A 22,393-nucleotide genomic window follows, 5' to 3' on the forward strand; every position below is an offset into this window, starting at 1 on the left:
CTCATAAGATGGAGAAACCTAGAGAGAGGCTCGGCGTCTCCATTTTGCGCTCAGAAAGCCGTGGACCCTGGCTGTGCTCGGGAGGAAGGGATTGAGAGAGAGAGAGGTTAAAAGAATTGGGGAATGCCCGGTTTCCACTGTCGCAGCCCGCCGTGGGGTCTCCGATCCCGTGCTGGAATTAGTTCAGTGGGCTGCTTGGAGTCCAAGGGCGCGCTTTTGGGTTCTTCCATCATGCTCGATCCACAGCACGGCCAAAAGGGTAGAGAGTAAAATTTCTGGATAAAAGTATATCTGAATATAATAGTATTTGGAAACATACATAACTCCTTTCTGAAAAAATATTTAATTTATACTCCTATCAATAGTATATAGAGGGACCCTTTTATTTCTGTCATCATAAACAGTAGACTTTATTGTTTATTTGAATATGTAATAGTTGGCAGAAATATTATTTTATTGTTTTAAATTTTATTTTCTGCTAAAGCTTAACACATTTTTATAGCTATTAACATATTTGGTTTCTTATTTTATAGACTGACTTAAAATTCTACCCATTTTTCTATTGGGGTGTTGCTTCATAAGTGTATATGTATGTACTGTCTATTTTTTATTATATATTTATATGTACTGTATATTATATATTTATATGTACTGTAGATTTGTTCTTTTTCATGTGTATTGAAGTATTCTTCAGTTTGTAGTTATTTTAGTCATATATTAAAATACCTATGATCATCAAAAATAAGAAAAGTACTAGGTAAAAATTTGATGGGGGAAAACCTTTTACAATCTCAAACCACCACTCTACAAATTGAGAAAAGAAAAGTAATAACTATAGGATGTGAAAATTTTCATACAGCATTAACATTGGTAATAATGGAACATTGTGACCATGCTTATGTAATGCAATAAAAAGAAAAAGTGACAACACTTGAATTTACTTTTTATTTTTATTTTTGGGTCATATGTTATGATGCTCAGGGCTTACTCCTGGATCTGTGCTCAGGAGTCACTCCTGGTGGTGGTTAGGGAACTATGTATGTACACGTGGTGCTGGGGATGGAACTTGAGTTGGCTGTGTGTAAAGCAAGTACTGTGCCCTCTCGACTGTCTTTCAAAATTTGAGTTTAAGCCTAAAAAAGTTTTGAAGCAAACCAAAAGTGAGGAGGATTCTATAAAGTATCTAGTTTTTAGTTTTAAAAATAATCTAAATGAATAATTGGCAAATTAAATATGGAAAATAGGTTATATGTTAATCCTGTTTCATTACTTTATAAGTTTGATAATTGAATTGAGATTAGAAGGCAGTACGTTTGGGGCCTGGAGCAATAGCACAGTGGGTAGGGCATTTGCCTTGCATGCAGCCAACCCAGGTTCGAATCCCAGCATCCCATATGGTCCCCTGAGCACCGCCAGGGGTAATTCCTGAGTGCATGAGCCAGGAGTGACCCCTGTGCATCACCAGGTGTGGCCCAAAAAGCAAAAAAAAAAGAAGGCAGTGCTTTTATACTAACATATTCATGGAAAAAGGCAATTTATACTCAGATTATTCAGAATGCTATGTATGTACTTCTATATTTGCATGTGTGAGAAAGAAAGAGACAGAGAAGATAGTACATACATAGCACAATGTTAACAATTAGTGAATGTGAAGAAAGGGTATATGTGTGTGTGTGTGTCTTGTAATTGTGTTGCTTCTCTTTATCAGAAATTATTCTAAAATAAAAGGTTAAATATTTTTCTAAAAATTTATTAATTCAAATTTATTAATCTGTCTTTATAGTTTTTGTGCTTTACTTGGAAAAGCATTATCTCATGATTATAAGAATATTACCTCCTACTTTATTTCTATGATTGTATTTGTTTATGTCAAAAACTTTGATCTAGAAATTTGGGTATAGAAGCAGAAAAATGATCCAGTTTTTTTTAAACCCAAGTGTATGATCAATTTATCCTGCATAAGATTCATTAAATCATTCTTTTTCAAAGAATGATTGGTATCAAAGGATATCTTTATTATATACTAAAATTATATATTATATATTATATACTCTTTCTCTTTCTTTCTCCTTCCTTCCTTCCTTCCTTCCTTCCTTCCTTCCTTCCTTCCTTCCTTCCTTCCTTCCTTCCTTCCTTCCTTCCTTCCTTCCTTCCTTCCATTTCTTTCCTTTATTTTCTTTTTTTTATTTCTTGGATTTTAGGCTACACCTGGCATTGTTCAGAGCTTACTCCCAACTCTGTGCTAGGGATCACTCTTGGCAGGATACAGGGGACCATGTAGGGTGCTAAAGATCAAACCTAGGTTCACAGCATTATTGAAAGCAAGCACCCTACCCACTTTACTGTCCCTTGGATCCCAATATATGTAACATTTCTATAGTATTTGAAACATTTGTATTCCTTTGATGTGTCTATTTATATGTTTTTAATTACTTATTTAAAGTAATAGGATACTTACTTATCCTATTCTTCATATTTTTCATGCATTTGTTCTTCCAGAAGAATTTCAAAGTACTATAAATTGGGGATTATTTAACTTCAGGTAGCATGCAAATTCTAAAGGGTTGGTTGATTTGGTTTATATGAGGCGTTGTTATGTAATATGAGTACAAGTAGAGCAAGCACATCTCACTGAAGGTAAAATATCAAGAGAACTTGTCTAGATGTGGCAGAAATATTTAGAGAATCACTCCAATGTTCTGCTGTAACTACACAACTTAATCTCAATTAATAGCAGATCTATTAGTCAAATTACTTGGAGGGATAATTGGATTGGTCTTTGACTAAGCAATAGATTGGGTTCTCTCTCACTCAGGTGCTTGTTGCAGCTACACATTACAAATAAATAGTAAAGATGATTTTTATAAAGAGAAAGTAATAGAAGGTAAGTATGTGGATTTGGCAGACATCCAAAAAATGTCTAGCAATAAAGTTTGTAATACTAGGGCTGGGCAATAGCTCAAATGCTTTGTTTGCACTTGGGAGTCCCAATTTAACCATGGCACTGCATGGTCCCCTAAACAGCATCTGTCTCGACCCTTGAGCACCAGGAGTAACCCTAAGCTTTTGGGGTGTGGTCCAAACACCAGAAGAAAAGGTTTTGCCATATTGTTTTTTAGGTTATGAACAATGTTGGTCTTTTCATCCACTTACATCTTTTCAAATGTCTCGTCTTAGGGTTTTTAGCTTAAAAATATTATTCTGGGGTGGGAGGTAATGGGAGGGAACCTGGGGACATTGTGGTGGGAAATGTACACTTGGTGGAGGAATGGATGTTGGAACATTGTAGGACTGAAACCCGATTGTGAACAGCTTTGTAACTGTGTATCTCATGGTGGTTCAATAAAATTAGATAAATAGATAAGTTTTAAAAATTCTTAAAAAGAGAGGAAAAAAATATCCTGGGAATGGCACAATAGTACAGTGGATGGGGCATTTGCGTTGCCTGTGGTCAACTTGGGTTTAATCTTGGCATTCTATATGGTCCACCCCAGCACTGCCAGGAATAATTCCTTAGTGAAAAGCCAGAAGTAGCCCCTGAACATTGCCAGGTTTAACCCAATAACAACAACAACAACAACAAAAGAGAAACAACCACAAAATATTATTCCTAAATATATTTACATATTTTATGCTTTGTTACTTTGATGTAATCTTCTTTTTTCCATTTGTTTTTCTGCATGGTTGATTGGTTATTATTTGTATATGGGAAAGAAATTTAGTTTCTATTTTAAATTTTAACAAATGATTCTATTAAAATTTTCAATCATTTCTAATTGCTGTCATTTGTTTCTCTTGATTTTTTATTTTATTATATATAAAAAGATTGTTTTGTTTTAACAACATATTTTATATTATCTTAACATTCTTACCTTTTTATCATGATCAGAAAGAGGTAAATAAGTTTATTTTCCTTTGTAAACCAAGAAAAAATCCACAAAACTATTCTGTTTCATTTTGTTGGGTCTAACAAAATGTTCTCATTGAATTTAACTGGAAATTACCTATCCAGTTAGATAGATCAACAAGAGATCTATCCATCCTCCCAACCATCTATCCAACCCTTCCACCTTGCCACTTATCCATTTATCCATCCATGCACCCAACATGCTGTCATGTTTTTTACCATTGTTCTTGAGAGATATGGCAAGTGAGACAGAGTCCATGACCTTAAGGACTTTAGATAGGGAGACAAACACAAAACCAAGCAAATATTATAGTGTGTGAATTAGGGTCCACAGTACTAACAAGAGTTCATGAAGGAGGCCACTTCCACCAGCCTCAGGCAGTCAGGGAAGGCTCTTGGAGGAATGGGACACCAGGGATTTCCAAGTATTTGAACGGAAGAAAGACCACAATCAGTAACTGTGAAATGCTTTGAAGTTTTGGGGTACAAACACGTCGGGGTCTTTAGTCATTATCTGTTTTGAAGTCTTCATGTATCTCAAGATTTTCAATTTGCCTTTGCAGCTCAGGGAGTCAATGGCGCTCTGGGGACCCCCGCCCTGGACACGAGTCTGCTGGAGGAGTTCCTGGGCAGTGATTTCGATTTAGGGGCCCTGTGAGTACTGAGAGCACTGCTCCCCATTTTCTGCTTTAAAATACATGAAATAATTTAACAAGCTGGGAAACATGTTCCCATATTTTCTATAAGAATGGGTATTATTTCTTCTAGAATCTTTGACAAATTTCATTATTGAAACCAACTGGTCCTGGGGTTTTCTTTTCTTCGTTCTTCTGTTTTGGGGGGAGGGAGAGGGTTTGGGATTTGTTTTATTTTTGCTTTTTGAGATGCTCAGGGGTTACTCCTGGTTCTGCACTCAGGAAGTACTCCTGGTGTTGCTCAGAGTGGGCTGGAGCGATAGCACAGTGGTAGGGCGGTAGTGTGGTAGGGCGTCTGCCTTGCACGCAGCCAACCCATGTTAGATTCCTCCGCCCCTCTCGGAAAGCCCTGCAAGGTACCACGCCCACATGGCAGAGCCTGGCAAGCTACCCCGGGTGTATTCAATATGCCAAATACAGTAATAATAAGTCTCACAATGAGAGATGTTACTGGTGCCCGCCTGAGCAAATCGATGAGCAATGAGATGACAGTGACAGTGACAGTTGCTCAGAGGATCATATAGGATGCTGGGTCAACTGAACCTGTGCAAAGCAAAAACCCTACCCACTGTACCATTTCAGTTCTATTTTGTTTTATACTTATTTTGCTTGTGTTTTCTGTCTCTAAGATAGCTTCTCTAGCTCTTGTTCATTTAAAATTTACGTATATTAAAATTCCAATTTTTCTTCAGTTGTTCTATGATTGCTGACTTATTCAGGGCAGCATACTATGAGTGGCAGCCTCAGTTTCCTCACCTGCATATTTTGCTTCCAAGCCCTGGAGAGCACTGTTGTTTGTCCCTAATTTTTTAAAAAATTAATTTATTTTTGAAATTTAATTTAATTTTTACAAAGTTGTTCACAGTACTTTATTATGTTCAATATTCCCACACCAATTTTACCACCACCACACTTTCTCACCACCATTATTTCAGATTTTCCCACCACCACCCAAGCCTGCCCCAAAGCAGTTCTGAATAATTTATTTTGTATTGTTTGTTATGAATACTCTGCTAAAAATAATCCAAAAAGATTTCCTTAGAGGAAAGTGTGTGAAGCTTGTTGTATCACATCCTGGAGCCCCTGTATAAGAGATTACTAACATGTTGGTACAGGTTGAGCCTTGTGTGCTAATACATACATATATATGTATATATATATATATATATATATAAAGATCATTTTTCTTCTACTTTACACCCCATTATATGTGGTGTACTACATCAGTTTACATCAGTGGCATCGAGTATGAGATGATTTATGGTGGCAAATGTGACCACATACTCCAGGAATTCTAAAATTTTAAATAGGACGATACAGCTGGAGTTAAATTTTTAATTGGATGGTGACTTTGGAGTCCAGAGTCATCTCTGCAGCTTGTTGCTCTCTTCCGAGTTATTTGTGAATCTCTGGATCATGGCTGTTAGTGAGCTTGTATGGTGCCAGAGGTAGTTCATAGGCATGACTGCCAGGCTCTTGGAAGAACAGGGAGATGGGGGGAGATTACCCATTCCTGACTCTGTGAAAGCCTGGAGATTTTGGTCACAAAACCCACATATTCGAGTTTTTCAGAACTAGTTTTGATTTTAAATAGTTTTTAAAACTCCCCTGACCTCCTTTTTTTCTTATTGTTGTTTTAGAGTAGCAAGGGACTTAATGGTTCTCTCTGCTTTTTGATAATATTTTAGACAAATTGACATTTAGCACTTAAGCACTTTAGGTAGTAAAGAGTTCTCAAGATGAACTACTAATGTAATCATTTGTCATTAAAACATTTTTAAAATTTTGAAATTGGCTTCCCTGTGTATTCTGTCTTTCCTGTTCCTTAGAGTTAAATTTTTCCTAATTTGTTTTCTAAATTAACTGACTATATCTAAATTTAGTTCCGGCAGAGGAACCCAGGTGTGCGGGACCTGGGGCTGAGATCTGCAAGGCTGCTCAGATTGGAACTGGGCCTCTTCCACCCAGATTTCCCATTTTTCAGTAGCTAGGCAGTCACACCCAGATACTGCCCCAGGCACCGTGTAATACCATCAACAGCCAACATCCAGAGACTATAAACCAAGCTCCTGGAAGCGGAAGCTCTCGCGATGTGGCCTCGTGACATCTGATAGCCTAGTTCTCCCTCCTGGAGAAACTGGCAAGCTACCGAGAATTTACTGCCCACATGGGGAGAGTCTGGCAAGCTCCTCACCGCATATTCGTATGCCAAATACAGTAACAATGATGGGTCTCATTCCCCTGACCCTAAAGACCCTCTAATTGGGCACCATTGGGAAGAACGAGTAAAGAGAAGCTGCTAAAATCTCAGGGCTAGGATGAATGGAGATGTTACTGTGCCTGCTGGAGCAAATCAATGATCAACGGGATGACAGTGATACAGTGATACAGTATTGCTTTGGAATGTCATGTAAATGAAATCATATGATATACAATATTTTGAATTTGGCTTTTTCACTAAGTCTAGTGTCTTTGCTCAATAGTTCACTTTTTTTATTACTCAAAAACATTCTAGATGAATGATTTGTCTAGTTTCCCATTCAAGGACATTTGAATTATTTCAAGTTTTTGATGACTATAAATAGCTTTAAAAAAACTTCCACTCTGGGGCTGGAGCGATAGCACAGTGGGTAGGGCGTTTGCTTTGCACGCGGCCGACCCAGGTTCGAATCCCAGCCATCCCATATGGTCCCCTGAGCACCGCCAGGGGTGATTCCTGAGTGCATGAGCCAGGAGTGACTCCTGTGCATCGCCGGGTGTGACCCAAAAAGCAAAAAAAAAAAAAAAAAAAAAAAACCTTCCACTCAGATTTTTGTGTGTGTGTGTATGTGTGTGATCAAGAGTTTTCATTTTCTCTATGGTAACATTTAGGATAAAAACATCTGAATAGAGGCCAGAGAGATAGTTCTGGAGCTAAGGCACTTACCTTGCACAGAGTAACCCTGGTTTGAGTCCCTGACCTTACCTATGGATCCTTGTATATGGTTCATTGAATACTGCCAGGAGTGTTCCATAAGCATAGAGTCAGGAGTAAGTCCTGAGCACTGTTGGCTGTGGCTCCCAACCCATTCCCTCCACATAAGTAAGCAGCTGCTGGGTCATGTGGGTCATGTTTCAAGTATAATTTAACTTTATAAAAATGGTTAAATTTGTAGTGTTGCTGCAATGATGAGACATCCAATTTCTTTTTTTCCTTCTGTCAGCTTTGGTATTCTTCATTTAAATAATTTTTATAGTGACTCTAGAATATAAAATCATTCTACAGAAAGTTATATCTCACTGTTTTATTTATTTAGTTATTTGTTTTTGGGTTGGGGGGGTCATGCCTAGTGGTGCTTAGAGGCTACTCCCAGCTCAGAACGTGGGGGTTTGGTCCTGGCAGTCCTCAGAGGACCATATGGTGCCATGAATGAAATCTGGGCCTCCTGCATGCGAAGCACAAGCTCTAGCCCACTGGTCTCCCTCGCTGACCCCTCACTGTATTTTAGTTGGCATATTACTTAATTAATAAATATTGTTGAGTTTTTTTATGTGTTTATTTTTTATTCACATAATTTCTTTTGTGAAGTTTGTCCAGATTTTTTCCCCTATTTTTAAATTATAGAGTTGTTTCTTATTTTGAAATTGAGGATTACTTTTTTAATTATTTTGTGGGGCGGGGGGCATATCTAGCAGTTTTCAGGGCTTCCTTCTGGTTCTGTCCTCATTAAGCTGAGAGTTAAAAAAAAAATAATGTGGATATAATAGCCCTGTTGGATAGAAGAATATTTTCTTTCATTCTGTAACTCATGTTTTTATACTCTTTGGGTTTGAGGAGGTTTTTTAGTTTTTGTTTTTGTTTTTGTTTTTGTTTTCTGAGGTGGTTGGTACCAAATATTTGGCAGTGCGTAGGGTCTTCTGATTCTGTGCTCGAGTAGATCCCAGAGATGACAGGGAGAGGGGTGCGCAAATTATGTGAAATTGCAGGGATCGAACCCAGATCTCCTACATGCAAAGTATGCACTCAGACCACTGAGCCATTTTCCAGCCCAGGGCTCTCATTCTGCCAGGGCTGAAGAGAAAGTACAAAGCCACGAGTTCATGGAGCACAGAGCAGGGAGTAGCTCCTGAGAATCACTTGTGTATCTCCAAAACAAAACAAAAAAAGAGTATCTTTGTCAGAGAAAAATATTTAAATTTTGTAATGTTTAATTCAGAAAATTTTTCGTTGGAAGGAGGCAGGGCCGGGTCAACCAGGCCTCTGGTTCAGTGCAAGGACCTGGAACATGAGGTGCTGCTTGGGCCAGCCTAACAGTCTGGGGCCCTCCAGGGCCACACCAGAGATGCTGGGAGACCACATGGTGCTGGAAATCTAGCCCAGATCAGCACATACTACGCATGCACCTGTACTACCTACTGGCCCCATGAGACTTTTCTTCTATGCTTTGTGCTTACTATATAAGACATACAGATATTGCTAAATTAAAGTTCTTAAAGATTTTGTTCAGATTTCTTCCAAAATGCAGTTCTAGAAACCTGTATTTTATATTTAGACCTCTGATCAGCTTTGAATGAATTCTTTGTGTGAGATTTGAGATAAAGGCTGAAATTAACGTCTCTTTGCATGATGTCCATTTATTCTAGAATCGTTCACTGAATAACCTTTTTCCATTGAACATTCTTTACACTGCTGTTAAAAAAATCGATTTGCCATGTTTCTGATAATCATAATCTTTATGATTATTCTGTTCTGTTAGTCTCTGTGCCTGTCATTTTGCCAGTATCCTGAGGCCAGGGAGAAAACTCAGTGGACTGAATGCACGCTTTGCCTGTGGGGTTGCCAGCGTTAGCTCCCAGCACTGCATGGTCTCCCAAGTGCCACTTGGAGCTAGCCTGGTACACAGAGCTGGGAGTAGACCCCTGCATCGCCCGCTGTGAACCAAAACAACAAGCTGGGTAGAATCTTGAATCTAATATTGAATAAAGAAGTGGTAAAAGCATTTATCCTTGCCTTGTCTCTGGTCTTAGAAGAACATCCTCCAGCTTTTTACCATTAATTGTGGTGCTAGCTGTAAGGTGGGTTTTGTTTTCAATACCCTTTATAAGGACAATCTCTTGTCCTGTTAGAATGTTGAAAATTTCTATTATACATAGGTGTCAATTTTTGTTAAATGTTATTTATTTATTGATAAGATCATGTTTTTTTTTCTCCCCCTCTGTCTATTCATATGGATGATCACTGCTAAGTTATTGAACTTTGAATAAGTTTGGTATTTGGATGAAAAACCTCAGTTGGTTATATGTATTATATGTTTTATATATTGCTATATTCAGTTTGCTAAAATTGTGTTGAGAATTTTGCATCTATATTTATGAGAATATTGTTCTGCAGTTCTCTTCTATGTTATTTTTCTGGCTTTGGCATCATCATAATTATAGCCTCCTAAAATTAGTTGGAAAGTATTTCTTCCTCTTGAAATCACTGGGTGAGATTATGGATTCGCATTTATTTATTCCTTAGATGTTTGATTGAATTAGCCAATGGAAATATATGGACTTGTATTTGTTTTGTTGAAAGATCCTAACCTCAAATTCAATTTATCCAGTAAATTTAGTTCTATTCATGTTAGTTATCTCTGCTTAGGTGATTTTAGTAACTTTTTTGATAGGTTCATCCAACTTCTAGGCATTAGTCCATTTCAAATTTTGAGGTCTACAGTTGTTTACAGTATTCTAAAGAGTCGTGGTAATATATCTTCTCTTTCCTCATATTGGCAATTGTGTTTCTTTTCTCTCTCTTTGTCAATCTAGTTAACTTTATTATTGTTTTCAATCTCTGGTATCATTTATCAATTGCTTGAATCAGTTTCTCTGATATTTTTTCCCTTTTGTTTACATTATTTCTTTCTTCTGCTCGATTTAAGTTTAGTTTTCTCTATTTCTTTTCTTTTTTCATTATTTTTTTATTTTTATCTATTTTTATCTTCTTAAATTGGAATCTTGATTTGAGATCAACTTTATGGAATTGTCTTTGGCTTTTAGTTTATGTATTCAGTATTATACTTTCTCTCTGTGTATGCCCTTAAGCAGCTTACCTCCATATTTTGCATGATGTATTGTAATTTTATTTCATCTCAAAATACTTTAAATTTTTCCTTGAAGTATGTTCTTTGGGTTATAGGTTGCTGGACTTGTATTTTTTTCCCCAAATATTTGAAGTCTTTCCTATTTTTTTTCTAATTTACTGATTTCTAGTTTAATTCCATTTTATACAGACAACATACTTTATAATTCTAATTTAAACTTTGTGAAAGTTTGATTTATGATGATGGATATGGCGAAGATTTTGGTAAGGGATCCATGTAAATTTACAAAAATGCGCATTCAACTGTTAAGTGTTCCTTGAATGTTAATTAGGTAAAATCTGTGTACTTCCCATCAGTGTGTCTTTCCCTCTCCTTTGTCTCAGAGTCCCCTCCCCTGACCTCAGGTCCCCTCCAGTCTTCCCACCATGGTAAGCTCAGTTCCCTAGATCACTTCACAGATTCTGTTGTTTTGGGCTACTTGCTATTTCATTTTTTTTACTATACTTTCTTATATCTTATATGAGGGAGCACATCTACATCTATTTCTCTCCTTCTAGCAGACTTCACTTAACATGATACCCTAGAATTCCATCCATGTTGCAACAAATTGCAAAACTTCGTCTTTATTTACAGTTGAGTAGTATTCCACGGTGTATATGTACCATAGCTTCTTTATCCAGTCATCTGTTCTTGAACACTTGGGTTGTTTCTGGATTTTGGCTATTGTGTATCGTGCTGCAATGAACATAAGAGTGCAAATTTCTTTTTTGAATATATATTTTAGACCTTTGGGGTAGACACCAAGCAGTGGAATTGCATGGTCATACGGAAGCTCAATTCCCAGTTATTTGAGAAGTGCCCATAATGTTTTCAAAAGGGCTGGACAGTCTCACCAACATTCCCACCAGCAGTGAATGAGGGTTCCTTTCCCCCCACATCCATGCCAATATTACTTTTTGTTGGTTGGCTGGTTGATTTGGTGTGTGCCAGTGTGTAATTCATTTATATATTACTATGAGAGAAATGTGAGTCTTCAAGAATAACTGTCAATTTAGAACTCTTGGTGTATAAATTGCTTTTGTCACAGCACTTGAAATGTTTTATCCATTATTTGATACCCATGATTTTTAATGAGACAGAAGTGGGTGTTTGAAACCTCATTCGTTTGTGTGTAATATGCCATTTTTCTTCCATCATCAAGATATTTTTTTTCTCTTTGGTCTTCACAGCTGTATTTTTACATGGCTTGGTTTGGACATGGTTTTCTTTGCAATTTGGTATTTCTCATCTTTCAAATCTGCATTTCTTTTGTGTTTTCCTTCCATCTAAGAAGTTTTCTGCCATTGTTTTTTTCACATTTCTTTTTTCTGTTCCAGTATCTTCTTTTTTTCATGATTTCAGCAATACAAATGTCACACCTTTGACATTGTCACTGGAAGCTGAGACTCATTTCATTTTTACTCTCTATTGCTCATACTGGATAATTTCTATTGACCTGTCTTTGAGTTTTATTGACTGTTCCTTCAGTTTCCCTTTCATTTGTATATAAAAGACCCCTTTTCTGTATCCCTGTAAATGCATGGATATGTGAAGTGCCAGAAGGCCCGTTTTCTGAAGAAGGGTGGCCTAAAACCAGATCTAAATCATAATAGTAGTGGGGAAACTCATTTGCATCTAGTTACACCTGCTAACTGGCCTTAGCTGATCTTTGCCAAGAAAAACATCTGTGCCAAATGACCAGGGGAAAAGGGGAAGCTCAACATATTTGTAAGCTAGTTAAGAGTGAGTGTGTGCGTGCGTGCGTGCGTGTGTGCGTGCGCGCGCACGCGCGCGCGTACACACACACACACACACACACTCACTCCTAATGGGTAGCCAAATGTCTGAGCATACATTCAAAGCTGGCTTCTCTGCTCCAGGCACTGCATGGACTGAACCCAGATGCTAGTGCCCCTGTGCTTGCCCTCACATTCCCCTCCTTCCTTCTGAGCAGCTGGGTGAGTTCCTGCAGAAAGGGTGGTCAGTGGATGGATCATTAGCATTTCTGGCATAGAAATAATCTGTTCAAAGCTGTGTAGACTCTCTTCTACATGCTTTTCCTTAGGAGAAGATGCTTATTCCACTGGAGTTCTGTCAGGTCATCTAGATTCCTTTTATGTGCAGTAGAAAGAACTTGAGCTGTTTGAGTAAAGGTTGGGGGTTGGGGGAGTGAATGAAAGTCTTTTTCAAAGAACCGTCTTCTAGGTCTGAAGCCTGACATTTGATCTTAGTCTCACAATAACAATGGCTCTCCCTACATGACCAGAGCTATTATCCACCAGTAACTACTGAGTTTCATGCCTGCTCCACAGGATTCTCTTCCTGCCTTTGAGGCAGGGTGGGTGGGGTGTATCAGTGAGGTCAAGGAGGGAGTTCATATTTTGAACGTTTACCAATGTGGGGCATTGTTCTTTGCACTTTACATAGTAACTTATTTAATCACATAGTTGTCCGGCTGATTCTTTCACCCACACTGTTAATAAACGGCCTATTTTCATATTTTACAGATGTGAAGGCCAAGGGGCAGAGGTTAGGTGATTCTCCATAGGGAAAGAAGTGACCAAGCTGGAATTAAAGTGTGTCTACCTCCAGGACTCATGCCTTTTCTTCCGTATGCTGCTTTTAGATTAATTGTTGCTGTGAGGGAAAACTTGGAGAACTGTGGACTCAGGGAAACACATGAAGTGTGTGTAAAATTATTTGCCAAAAGGTGTGAGGCAGAATGAAGCTGAGCCAGGGCTCCAAAGATTGTTGGGTTCATGCGCATTAAAGAAAAACCTTGTGATCAGATAACTTGTCACTGCATGATAAAATTGCTCAGGTGCATGCAGTTAAGTGGAACTGCAATAAAAATGTGGGCGAGAACAAGTGGAAGCAGGCCCAGTCCATGGCCAGAGAGCAGTGGTCTGATTCAGAGAGCAGTCCAACCTATTTAAACACCCCATATGTTTGAGTATTTCTATAAAACAGGGTCTTTCAGCAGATTGATGCATTCCTTGCAACAACCCTGGCATGCACATTTTATTTGGCCTGGGCCTATAGCCAGTAAGAGGCTGTGATGAGATTCAAACCTTAGTTTATTATAAACCCTGTTACTTCTTCTCTACTGTTTTTGTCTGTGACTTGTGGCAGTTTTTCCCAGGTGGGAGTTAGGAGACTCTGAGGTCCCTCTAGCAGTTCTTGGCTAAGTATACTGATGGTTCAATGCCAAGGATCCAAAGATGTAATGCTACCAGGGAGACCTGGGCAAGATTAGTAGTGCTGGGGATGTCTCCAGGGCTGTACTGATGATGTTTGGGGATCATGTGGAGCTGGGCATTGAACCCAGGTGAGGTACCTGCTTAGCATGATCCTGAACTGCTGTATTATCTATCCCCTGTACCCTGTGAATTGTGTTTAAAAAGAAATATCAATGGAGTCAGAGAGATTGCAGTCCTGTCAGCATACGAAGACATCTGAAAATTGCCCTCAGCGCTGTCAGCCAACGAACTACTTGGCAGACATAGTAGCAGGGTACACAGAGTGGGAGATACCCGGGGCTAGAGAGTTGCTCATGGGGAGGGAGGCTAGAGATTTTAGGAGAGCATCAAATCCTGCAGGGTGCAGTGAAAAAAGAACTCTCTCTCTCTCTCTCTCTCTCTCTCTCTCTCTCTCTGTGTATAAAATGGAAGGTTATTAAAAAAGAGACTAGAGAATCTTGAAAACAGGCTGTGCTTCCTTTGAATATGCCCAGAGGTGATACGGGTGGTGGTGAAATTATGTGCCTGGGAAACCATCATTAACAGTACTGCAAATCACAGAGCCTCAGTCAGTTAAAAAGAGAGAGAGAGAGAGAGAGAGAGAGGAGAGAGAGAGAGAGAGAGAGAGAGAGAGAGAGAGAGAGAGAGAAAGGGGCTGGAGCGAGAGGTAGGGCATTGCCTTGTATGTGGCCAACCAGGTTCGATTCCAAGCATCCCATATGGTCCCCTGAGCACCACCAGGAGTAATTCCTGAGTGCAGAGCAGAAGTAACCGCTGTGCATTGACGGGTGTGACCCAAAAAAGAAAAAAAGAGAAAGAAAGAAAGAAAGAAAGAAAGAAAGAAAGAAAGAAAGAAAGAAAGAAAGAAAGAAAGAAAGAAAGAAAGAAAGAAAGAAAGAAAGAAAGAAAGAAAGAAAGAAAGAAAGAGAGAGAGAAAAAGAAAGAAAGAAAGAAAGAAAGAAAGAAAGAAAGAGAGAGAGAGAGAGAGAGAAAGAAAGAAAGAAAGAAAGAAAGAAAGAAAGAAAGAAAGAAAGAAAGAAAGAAAGAAAGAAAGAAAGAAAGAAAGAAAGAAAGAAAGAAAGAAAGAAAGAAAGAAAGAAAGAAAGAAAGAAAGGGGAAAAATGCCCTGGGGTTCACTTGTTTCCTTTCTTTACTTAAAGGGTAGGCCACAAAGCACAGCATCATCTCACCAGGAGCTAGGAAACAGAAACTGCATTTGAACAGACTTCCTGTGGAGTTCCCATGAATAGCACAGTTAGAGAATCCTTTTCCTAGGTCACAGAAGCATACTTACTTCCTCACCACCTCCCAAGTCTCAAACCAAATAAAGTGCAGACATCAGTTGGAGTAAGTGCATTTGACGGGAGAGATGTCATCTAGAGCAGTGGTGGTCCTCAACTGTCAGTCCCCGATTGGTACCAGCCCACAGGAGTGCAAAGGTTAAAAACCACTGTTGTACTGACTTGATTATAACTGTAGGTCCAGGATCCAGTATGTAGGACAGGTGCTGGCCCACGGGTGTGGAAATGTTGAGGAGCGCTGGCTGTTAGGCTGCTGTGAGGCTCTGACCAGGCTCTGTCAGAAGGAATTAACTGAGGAAGGCAACGAGACCCCTGTCCATAGTTTGGGCTAGGGGATTTCACAGGAGGAAACTTTAGAGATCTGTTAGATCTGTGAGGAAGCTACTCCGGTTTTATTTTATTTCAGTATAATGGTGGAGCTCAAGTGCCTGATATCCTTGGGTCTCACTGAGGGCTTGGCTTCTTCGACTCAGACAGGGAAATAAATGAGAAGCCACTTACCAGCTGCATGTTTCTCGGCTGCTGTTGGTAAAGAGACCCTGATAAGCTCTTTACTGTGATGTTGTGAAAGGGAGTGAGGTAATTGTTCTCCGAGAAGAGCTTGTTAAAGGTTGTTTGAGTTCATTGACCGATTTGACTTCTGGGTTCAAACTGATACAGCAGGAGAAAGGCTCAACATAACTCAGGGCTAAAAGATTACTGGCGTCTTCCCTATCTTAGGGTAGCTGTGCTGAATGAAATGACCCAGTGCAGCTCAGTGGGTTGCCCTGGTCTGCTTGCTGATTTACTTAGAAATTGCTGTGCCATTGCTTTACAATACTTCGTGTGTCAGGAGCACAGCTTCACACCTTGATAAATATGCTATACTACAGTAAGGTAGTGATGTTTCCCACACTAAGCCCACCACCAGAGACATGGTACCATTAATAACTGTCAAATGGCACCCCTCCCTCCCAATCGAAACCACCGCCCCTTCCCCTCTGATAATCACAATTTATTGTGTGTGTGTGTGTGTGTGTGTGTGTGTGTATGTGCGAGCTATTTTAGTTTTGGGGCTTTTTTTGAGCCCTAACCTTTGCACCATTCCCTCTCACACACACACACACCGAAGAACGGAAACAGCAAGATTATAATTTTCTAAATAGCTATCTTTATTTTTTTTTTTGGGGGGGGTGTCACATCCAGCATGCTCAGGAGTTACTCCTGGCTCTGCATTAAGGAATTATTTCTGATGGGTTTGGGGGACCATGTGGGATGCTGGGGATCGAACCCAGGTTGGCCTTGTGCAAGGTAAATGCCCTACTGCTGTACTGTCTTTCCGGCCCCTACCTATAGCATCTTTCTTCACTCATCTGTCAAAGGTCAGTAAGGTTATTTCCATGTCTTAGCTTCTCTGACTAGTGCTACCATGAATAGAGGGGTGTGAATACCTTTTCAAATGAATGTTTTCATATCCTTCAGATAAATACTTAAAGTGGAATCCTTGGATCATACGGTGGTGGTTCTAATTTTCACTTTTTGAAGACCACCCCCCCATACTGTTTTGCATAACTAGCAGCTGCTCTAATTTACATTCCTAGACAGAGGTATTGAGAGCAACATGTTCTTTAGAGTGTATGCTTTGCTGGTTGACTAGTTGATTCCAGTATGACACATACCCAAATTAGTCATCTTGGCTATGTTAGTTTACTTCATCTTCAGTTTTGTTGCTGTGGAATGGGGGCAACGACATTCCTGTTACTACAGGGTGAAAATAGAGATGAGGTGAGACAATGCAAGACTTTCTTACTTCCCACTGCCCTGTTATGAAATTATTTTCTTGAACTACTTTGTCCACTGCTGATAATTATGACAATTCCTTTCCCATTTCAACTTGCAGGTGGTAGATTAAAACCTTAACCAAGCTCGATCAAGTATTTATTGAGTGGCTGCCACATGTTCATCCTGGGACGCTATGAACCACACACATACACTCAATATTAAGACAAGCTGTTAATATGATTGTCCATGTGGGAAAACAAATCACACACATGGCAAATTGGACAAAATATTTTCAAAAACAACTATTTTTATAGTTAGTTGATGGTGGTACAGCAGTGAACAAAAATGAAATTCTTCTTCCTGGTTTGCTAAGGACAAACGTGGTAAGAAGCAGTCTTCCTGGAAAAGCACTCAGGGAATTGTTTTCTGCTTTGGAAGTACATGGTGTTAATAAATTTTTGCAGATTTAGATATTGTTCTTGAGTTCTCTGTGGACAATGCATTTCTTGTTATCTGCTCTAGGGTGACTCATTCCCGACTCATCTTACTCTTGGTACTCTTCTGGTGCCGTGCCACTTTCTGGGAAAAAGAGGGAGGAAGGAAGGGAGGGGGAGAGAGAGAGAGATAGAGAGAGAGAGGGGGGGGAGACAGACAGACAGATGGATGGACGAACAGAGAGAAAGAGACAGAGACAGAGAGACAGAGAAAGACAGAGAAAACAGAAAATAATTCTTCAAGAGGGATCCAAATAGCAGTAGAATAAGAAGGCTTAAAAATGAGGAGTGGGGAAAAGTCACTGTTTAGATTGCATGGTGAGGAAAGGTCTCTCTCGATTCATGTGTTTATATGCTGAAGCTATTTGTGGTCATATGTCATATAAACAAAGCAAAATTTTACCAGTTTGGAAAGATGTACAGTAGGCAAGGATCTCGTCTAGCATGTGGGCTGAACTGGGTTTGATTCCCACACCCTACATGGTCCTGTGAGCACTGCCAGAGTGACCCATGAGTATTGAGCCAGGAGTAATCCCTAAACACATCTAGGTACAGACCAACATTAAAAAACAAAAAAGAGACAAAAGTTCATTGTAATAAGTACAAACACTGCGCTAGCCACTGCGCTGAGTTGAATTCAGAGCTGTAGAAAAGCGGCCATTGATGTGAGAAATGCACTCAGAAGTCACTGGAACAGGAAGGGGATCGAACAGTTGAATTGTGAGTAACGCCTCAAAGGGTGTTCATCTAAAGCCCATCTCTTAATCTTGTGAGTGGTAAGAGAGTTGTGAGTGTCACTTGGCACTCGGTGTTCCTCAAATCTGATTGCCCTGGGAAAGAAACCCTTGATTCTCAGGGCACAGCTCGCAAATGTCCAGGATGCCTCCTCAAGCATCAGGAAGGTGAAACCTTTCACCTCCAACCTTTGGGTTTGATTTCAGCCAGGAGGCCAGGATTCTCTGTCTCTCAAAACACAAAACCTCATTGGGTCCCTGAGAAGAAGGGGCTCAGAAGGCAAACTGATCAATTTTTTTTTAATCAGTAGCTGAGGCTGAGGAGGTAATACAGCAGGTAGGTTGCTTGCCTAGTATACGTCAGATCCGGGTTTGATCCCTGTCACTCCATATGGCACAGCACTGCTGGGAGTGATCCCTGAGTATGGAACCAGATGTAAACCCTGATCACCTCTGGATGGGGCCCCAGACAAAAACCAACTAAGCAAAAGCTCAGCAGCTAAGTACTTCTAGAAGTACTTGCTATTTATGTCTCTCTCCAAAAGAAGCTAAAGAACAGGGTGGCTGCTCAAGGGGTGCTAGTAACTTTCTAGATCCACTTCTTGGAAATCTTGTTAGCATAAACAGCCAATCCCGAGCACAGAAGCCAAAACCCATGTCGGGTTCAGCAGTGGGAATCCTGACGTGGAGACTGTGTCGGGAGGAGTTGAGTGATTCAGGCAGGTTCCCCCAACAGCACTGCTTTTCTCAGAGTTAATGACTGCCCTCGATTTAATGACTTGCTCTGTCTTGAAGGGAGGTGCCATTGGGTCTTCCCTCAAATTCTCTTTCAGGAACTTGAAGAAAATTTGATGTAGTAACATTAAGCTTGGAATGACATGGAATGAAAGAGATGTTGTAATTTTTGGAAGAAGAAAAGTGTAAGAAAGATATCTTACAGCTTAAAATTTCATTTTAAAGCGACCCCCACAAGTTGGGGCCATTAAGTACCTGAACCTTTGCTTCTCTGGGAGGGCCTGCTGCCTAGAGCATGTGCCCTGTTTCTGCAGGCTGAATTCTGTTCTTTGAGCAAATGGATAATATACTCGTGAGCTCCACTTTTTATTAGCATTGTTGAGTTCAGGGGTGCGGTTAATATAAAGATCACTAACAACTGCCTGGAACCTTGAGTTTAGACTTGTAGGGTCACAGAGTCAGTCACAATTTTACTGGTTTTATCAGAATGATGCACATGCAGAATTAAAGTCATCAAATGGCATCATGGATGTGGCTTATGATGAAGAACAACAATCTTTTGTCCATCTCCTTCCCACTCCTCCCCATGTGGTTTGGCTCTGATACTTTTCAGCTCTTTTGGGTCTTTTACCACCTTTTCTCTAAATGATACTTTTTTGTATTTCTGTTCTTACTTTAGGTACTTTTAAGAACTTAATGCCACCTTCCAGGGAAAAAATTTTTCCTTCTTTTAAAAAGCTATTTTTTATGTTTTATTTTTTACCATGGTAGCACTGTAGCATTGTCACTCAGATGCTCATAGATTTGCTCGAGCGGGTACCAGTAACATCTCCATTGTGAGACTTGTTGTTACTGTTTTTGGCATATCAAATATGCCATGGGTAGCTTGCCAGGCTCTGCCGTGCGGGCGAGATACTCTCGGTAGCTTGCCAGGCTCTCTGAGAGGGATGGAGGAATCGAACCCGGGTTGGCCGCGTGCAAGGCAAATGCCCTACCAGCTGTGCTATCACTTTAGTCCTTTACTATGTTAACAATATGATTTTATACGGCCAGCGCCTCTGCACCAGGCCTGCCACTAGAGGGCCAGGGTCTCTCCATCCCAAGGTCCCATCCTTTCCACCCCCGCTTTGCTCCCTAGATCACTTTTTATTGCCAATATTTCAAGGATGGCTTCCAAGGGGATTGTATTATTCCTCACGCTGTTTCTTTATACTCGGCAAATGAGTGAGATCATCTGGTGTTTGTCTTTTTCTTTCTGAATCTGACTTAGCACAGTTTTATCCAAGTTGCAGCAAACTGCAAAATTTCATCTTCTCTCATAGCTGAGGAGTATTCCATTGTGTGGATGTACTACAATTTCTTTTTTTTTTAATTGAATCACCATGTGGAAAGTTACAAAGTTCTCAGGCTTATGTCTCAATTATACAATATTCAAACACCCATCCCTTCACCAGTGCCCATATTCCACCACCAAAAACCCCAGTATACCTCCCGCCCCTGCCCCCTCACCCCCAACTGCATAACTGATGAATTTCACTTCATTTTCTCTTTACCTTGATTACATTCCATATTTTAACACAAAATTCACTATTATTGTTGGAGTTTCCCCCCAAGAAAGACAGCCCTACTACCAAGGAAGCATTTGATAATTAGTTTTCCATTGCTGAGAATGAAGAGATATGTATCCCCACTGTTCCAAGTACATAACTCTTTTTCCCCCTTTTTCCTTTTTTTCCCCCCCTCATCCTCCTTCTCGTGCCTCATAGTATGGTGGACGCCACACCGAGTTTCTCCCCGAAAATGGGAAACAACCAGGAAAGAGGAATATTTCCTCTTCTCGGCCGGCGTGGGGCTGTTGCTTAGTTCACAGTCCAGAGAAATGGCTGCTACTTTGATTAGCTTCAATATTTCAACAAAAAACTCACTGATATTATTTGGAGTTTCCCCCCCAAGTCAGACCTGCTAAAAAGGAACCATTTCACATTGCTGACAATTAAGAGATGTTAAGTCATGAGGACGAGGCAGTGTCTGCACGGTTTTGGATTTCTGTATAAAGTCCAGGGAAAATTCTGCCAGAAATTGCATAGCCCATCTCATAGTCCCAGTGCATTGCTGTAAAAAGCTGCGCTGGATGCCAAAATGTGTTAGTTCTCTGGAATCAAAGTCTTTAGGCGCAGAGGATCCGTTTCACTCTCAGCAGCTCCGGATTTATCTGGGCCGAGGGCGTGCCGGTTACACCCACTTCCCATGATTCCCTAGGAGCCCCAAGTGTAAAAACCATATACCTCTGGGTTAGGAGTCTTAGAAGGTAGCTCCTGCCACGTGGATGTTGCTCCCGCCACCATTTTCCATGCAGAAAGACAGGGTGGAGACAAAAGATCGATCCCCGGGCAGCGTGGAGTTGTAGCCCAGCTCACTGTCCCAGTGCATTGCTGTAAGAAGCTGCGCTGGATGCCAAAATGTGTTAGGTTTCTGGAATCAAAGTCTTTAGGCACAGAGGGTCCGTTTCGCTCTCTACAATTTCTTTATTCACTGATCTGTTGTTGGAACCTGGGTTTGTTTCCAGATTTCTGCTATTGCAAATAATGGAATGATGAACATTGGTGTGTGTTGTCTTTTCAGATGTTTTTGTTTTCTTGGGGTGGATGCCCCACAGTGGCAGTGCAGGGTCATGTGGGAGTTATTCTTAATTTGCTCAGGCTGAGCCTTGCTGTCCCACCAGCAGTGAATGAGGGTTTCTTTCCCACCACATCCACATCAGCACTTACTGTTTCTGGACTTTTTTGATACACCATTCATGCAGGCTGAAGGATTGTTCATTGTTTCGATTTGCATTTCCCTGATAATCAGTGATGATGAGCACTTTCAAATGCCTGTTGGCCATCTGTGTGTCATCTTTGATGAAGTGTTTATTCCTCTCCCTCCCCGGTTTTTTTCTTCTCCCAACAAGTCTTCTTGTTAACTTATTGAGTTTTTAGAGTGATTTATATGTCTTGAACATTCGTCCTTTGTCTGATTATGATATGCAAACACTTTCTCCTAGCTAGTAGGGTGTCTTTATTTTAGGCGTCATATATTTTGCAATGCTGAAGATTTTAGCTTGATATAGTCTCATTTATTTATTTCAGCTTTTATTCTCTTTATCAATGAACTCAAATAAACTTAATTTTCTCTTTTCATCTCCTATACCCATGTGTATCTCTAGCTTTCCAAATTTTATAAAATTCTGTAAAATACTCTCATTAGCTTTATATGTAGGGCTTACATTATTGTATGTGTTTGAGTTGCCATACTCAGTGCCACTTGTTGAGAAGTTTGTTCTGCCCTTTAGAGAAACTCCTTCAGTGCTTCTTATAAAACTGATTCCAAGGCTATGAATTCTTAAACTATTGACTGTGCATGAAGTTCCGTATTATCCCTTCA

The 22,393-nt window shown here is 40.0% G+C and overlaps 1 protein-coding gene across 1 annotated transcript in view; it reads left to right on the plus strand.

Annotated features, from left to right (window-relative positions):
- MYRFL (myelin regulatory factor like) overlaps window positions 1-22,393 on the plus strand; it is a 156,973-nt gene that overhangs the window by 40,423 nt on the left and 94,157 nt on the right. Inside the window, 2 exon segments of the mRNA XM_055118411.1 lie at window positions 4,471-4,561; window positions 16,827-16,832. Of these exon segments, the coding sequence (XP_054974386.1) occupies window positions 4,471-4,561; window positions 16,827-16,832 (97 nt within the window).

The sequence above is a fragment of the Sorex araneus genome, chromosome 10 (genome assembly GCF_027595985.1).
Source record: "Sorex araneus isolate mSorAra2 chromosome 10, mSorAra2.pri, whole genome shotgun sequence".
Lineage (NCBI taxonomy): Eukaryota > Metazoa > Chordata > Mammalia > Eulipotyphla > Soricidae > Sorex > Sorex araneus.